Source organism: Olea europaea, chromosome 10 (assembly GCF_002742605.1).
Source record: "Olea europaea var. sylvestris chromosome 10, O_europaea_v1, whole genome shotgun sequence".
NCBI lineage: Eukaryota > Viridiplantae > Streptophyta > Magnoliopsida > Lamiales > Oleaceae > Olea > Olea europaea.
The window spans coordinates 7,165,194-7,168,523 of record NC_036246.1 but is presented as its reverse complement, the minus strand read 5'-3'; the positions used below and the strand labels follow the sequence as shown (position 1 = coordinate 7,168,523).

Genomic DNA, 3,330 nt, shown 5'->3' with positions numbered 1-3,330 from the left:
AGACCCTGGCGAGGGACAGCAGTGAATCTGTGGCGCTGTAGAACTGTGAGCAGCCAATTTGTTGTTCTACCATTGAATTTCTTCGGTTGTAGCAAGATTTGATGGATTTGGCATGTTAAGTGTAGTGGTCCCTTAAATCTTGAAAATGTTTTTGTTACAAGCATGATTTCTTATAAGAACATACGATTGGTATAAGGCGGCGAGGTGTTGTGCAAACTTGATTTATTTGTCATGTTTGATTTTTTGCCATCAATTTGGTGGTTGCACTGAAAAATATGGATTGGATTGGAAGATCAAATTTAGTTCAAAGGGGTTTCTATGAATCTTTGGTGTCTGTAATACATGATTTGGGTTCCAATGTATGCCCTTTGTTAAAAATTAAAATCCAATAGAACAAAAAACACACTTGGCTAAATGTAATGGTACTCTTGACATATTACTAAGAGCAATAACCCGGCTAGGGATTTATCAGAGTAGAGTCCTTTATCTGATATCAGATGGAAAGCCAGTTTTCTGGAGGCGTCGCTCTGATTGGAGCCACCATATTGAGTGTCTCAGCTGTGGTAAGCTGGCCCGAATCTGCTGCTAAACATGCCAGCATGTCGAAGCAGCAAATATAGTAGCTGGTTGAGTCCTGATATTATGATAAATGCTTCCAAGGTTTGCTGTGATTAAAATTTTGTGCATGTTAGAATCGTTTAGTGAAAAATACCGGAGCAAGTTTGCTATGTTAGACTGGACGTGATTTTGAATACAATTAAGCAAGATAGACAAGTTCGATTTCATTCAGTCCAGTCCAACTTACCGATATGGTACAAGGGATTTCAGAACGATGACTTACTAGGCGTTTTCCTCTATGTCCTCCCATTATAATCTGCTTGCAAACAAGACTGTATTGAAATGGTGTAAAACATGGATATAAGTGAAGACTTCAACTGATGTATTAGGCTATTAGCAAGTATGTTTATTAACTTTGGGATGGGGATGAGGAAATCTGTACCCAAAAGCAAGGACAGTCGTAGCCCAAGCAAGAATTGCCGATGAAGCTGCACTAGCGAGACTAACACTATTCCACACCCGTTGGTGCAAAAAACCCGAAAAGACTGAGCATGCTCCGATCACTCCAGCAATTAAAGCAAATATTAAAAGGAAAATTGTTGAGGGATTCCCACCAAGATCTGGCAAAAGGTAATTTGCAAGGTGATGCTTACGTCTTTCACACAAAACTCGTATATATATATAAAAGATTGTCAAAAACATGTTTCATTTCAAAATTAAAATGGATAAGATTGCTCGACCGGAAAAGTTGGAGAAGCTCCTGTGCCAATTACTTCTATCCTTTTATCATCTAACCATATATAACACTCAGAGCAACATATATACCCGATTTGAGAAGAAAAATACATGGTTGTATCAAAATACAAAATGAACATGCTATTTATAAGAGCACCCCATCTAAAAGCAAGCTTAACACTATAATGTTCCATTAACGCACTAACGACATGTTTGGTAGAGGATTGAATAGTACATAATAGTAATAAAGAATTTTTTATTTGTTAAATCTTATTAATTCTAGTTGTTGACCCCAAAAAATGCGCCAACAGAATCTCGACCTCTCCTTCCTCTCAAGTGTGAAGTAGCCACATATATATAGGAAAATGATAATGGGCCACGTAATGTTAATTGTCCAGATCCAAGTTCCAAGCCCAATATGTAGTTGTTCAATTAAAATAAGTCAATCAATTAATTAGTCAACGTCGGTTGATGTAGAAAGAATCCCTCCATCGTGGCGCATCCACGTAATTTATAGGTGTAACACTAGTGTCAATCATGAAATTTATATTACTATCTAAATGCTACTGAATGAAGTGTTTGTACCTTTTTTCTTAACACATTCATAATTTTATAGCTGCATCCCCATATTTCTGGTAGGGCCACCCTTCCCTGATAATGAGATACAGACTTGCCTTTTTGGCACTCATGCTATCTATTTTTCCTTTCTTTTGCACTTCTTTTCATGGTAAGAGCATGTTTTAAAAGTTACTTTTGGTAAACTTCAAGAGTTTTACCAAAAGTAACTTTATTGTTCTGTTTCCATCAGGGAGAAAAGGAAAGAGAGGCAGAGATTAATGGCAAATTCGAAGAAAACAGAGGCACATGAACAAAGGAAAGTAATTAACAAGAATCAACACAAAATGGCAACTAATCGAGAAAACTAACAGTTGCATTTCAAAAGTAGAAATGAAGAATTATGTGGAAAAGCGAGAAAACTGACGGGGGTGATCCTGCTCGCCGTCAATGTATTTATCGAGAGACCAACCGGCGAGTCCCAGTAAAATGAGATACACCACAAAGTTGACTGCTAAGAGAGTTCCCATTAGGCTTCTTCCACCATTTTCAACCGCCATTTTCAGACTTCCCAACAGGCTTGTTAATTTGTTCTCTCTGTGTTCTGTTGTCTGTTTTTGCAATAAGATGAGACGAGAATTTGTGTTGATATAAAGGGCCGGGGAGGGAAAGAAGGCGTTGTTTGGGGGGGCAGGGGGAAGGGGTTGATTATACGTGTTGCTTGTGGAAGACTAAAGCCTACAGGTGTTGGTTTGAAAGGCAGGTGCTTGCTTGCTTTTGACGTCAGCTCTCTGCCGCCGAAGCCGAACTACCAATTCTGAGCGTTTTGTTAAGGTTTTTGTTTTTTTGTCTCCTATGTACTATTTATGAAGTTTAAGAGGCTGTTTGAGAGTAATTTTGAGAATTGATTTTTTGATCGTTAGAAGAAAAGTGGGGTTCACTCGTGAGAGAAGAAGTCAAATATGACGGCTGAAATAGTGAAATAACGGTCAAAAAATTAATTTTTTTGGGTGAAAAAATCAGGTCCAAACAGGCCGTAAAGTTTAAACGTTTAAGCCACTGAAAAAAAATAAAAATATATAAAAAATTGGCTAATGTAATCGTGTCTTCAACACGGTGTCTTGTGTGTACAAGTTTTATTCATTTTACTTTTCTTCAATGCCTGTTTAAATGAGTGCAAATATAGAGATTTTGAAGTTAAAAAGTGTGTCGACTTTTGATTATCCAATCTAATTAGCCTTTTATCTAAATACTAGTATTAAGTACGTGATTTGCGCGTCTTATATATCGGGTGAATTATATAAGCAATATTTTTTTGAAAACTGTTGAGATAATTGATATTATTAAAGAAAAAAGTATAATTATTAAATATAATGAATATACAAATAAATTTTTTTTATGAAAATGTCTATATAATGTGAAAATATTGAATAAAATGAAATAGGCTCGTCTCATATGAAAAATCGAGGAAGACAATCAAGT

General features: G+C 36.3%; 1 protein-coding gene across 1 annotated transcript; it reads right to left on the bottom strand.

Moving 5' to 3' along the window:
- Positions 1-239: 239 nt before the first annotated feature.
- On the bottom strand, positions 240-2,712 carry LOC111401070. The gene is made up of 4 exons (XM_023028612.1): positions 2,276-2,712; positions 1,001-1,178; positions 842-890; positions 240-665 (listed from the first exon to the last, which is right to left on the bottom strand). Exons 1-4 carry the CDS (start codon positions 2,406-2,408, stop codon positions 555-557), a joined length of 471 nt encoding a protein of 156 aa, XP_022884380.1. The 5' UTR covers positions 2,409-2,712; the 3' UTR covers positions 240-554.
- Between the last annotated feature and the right edge of the window lie 618 nt (positions 2,713-3,330).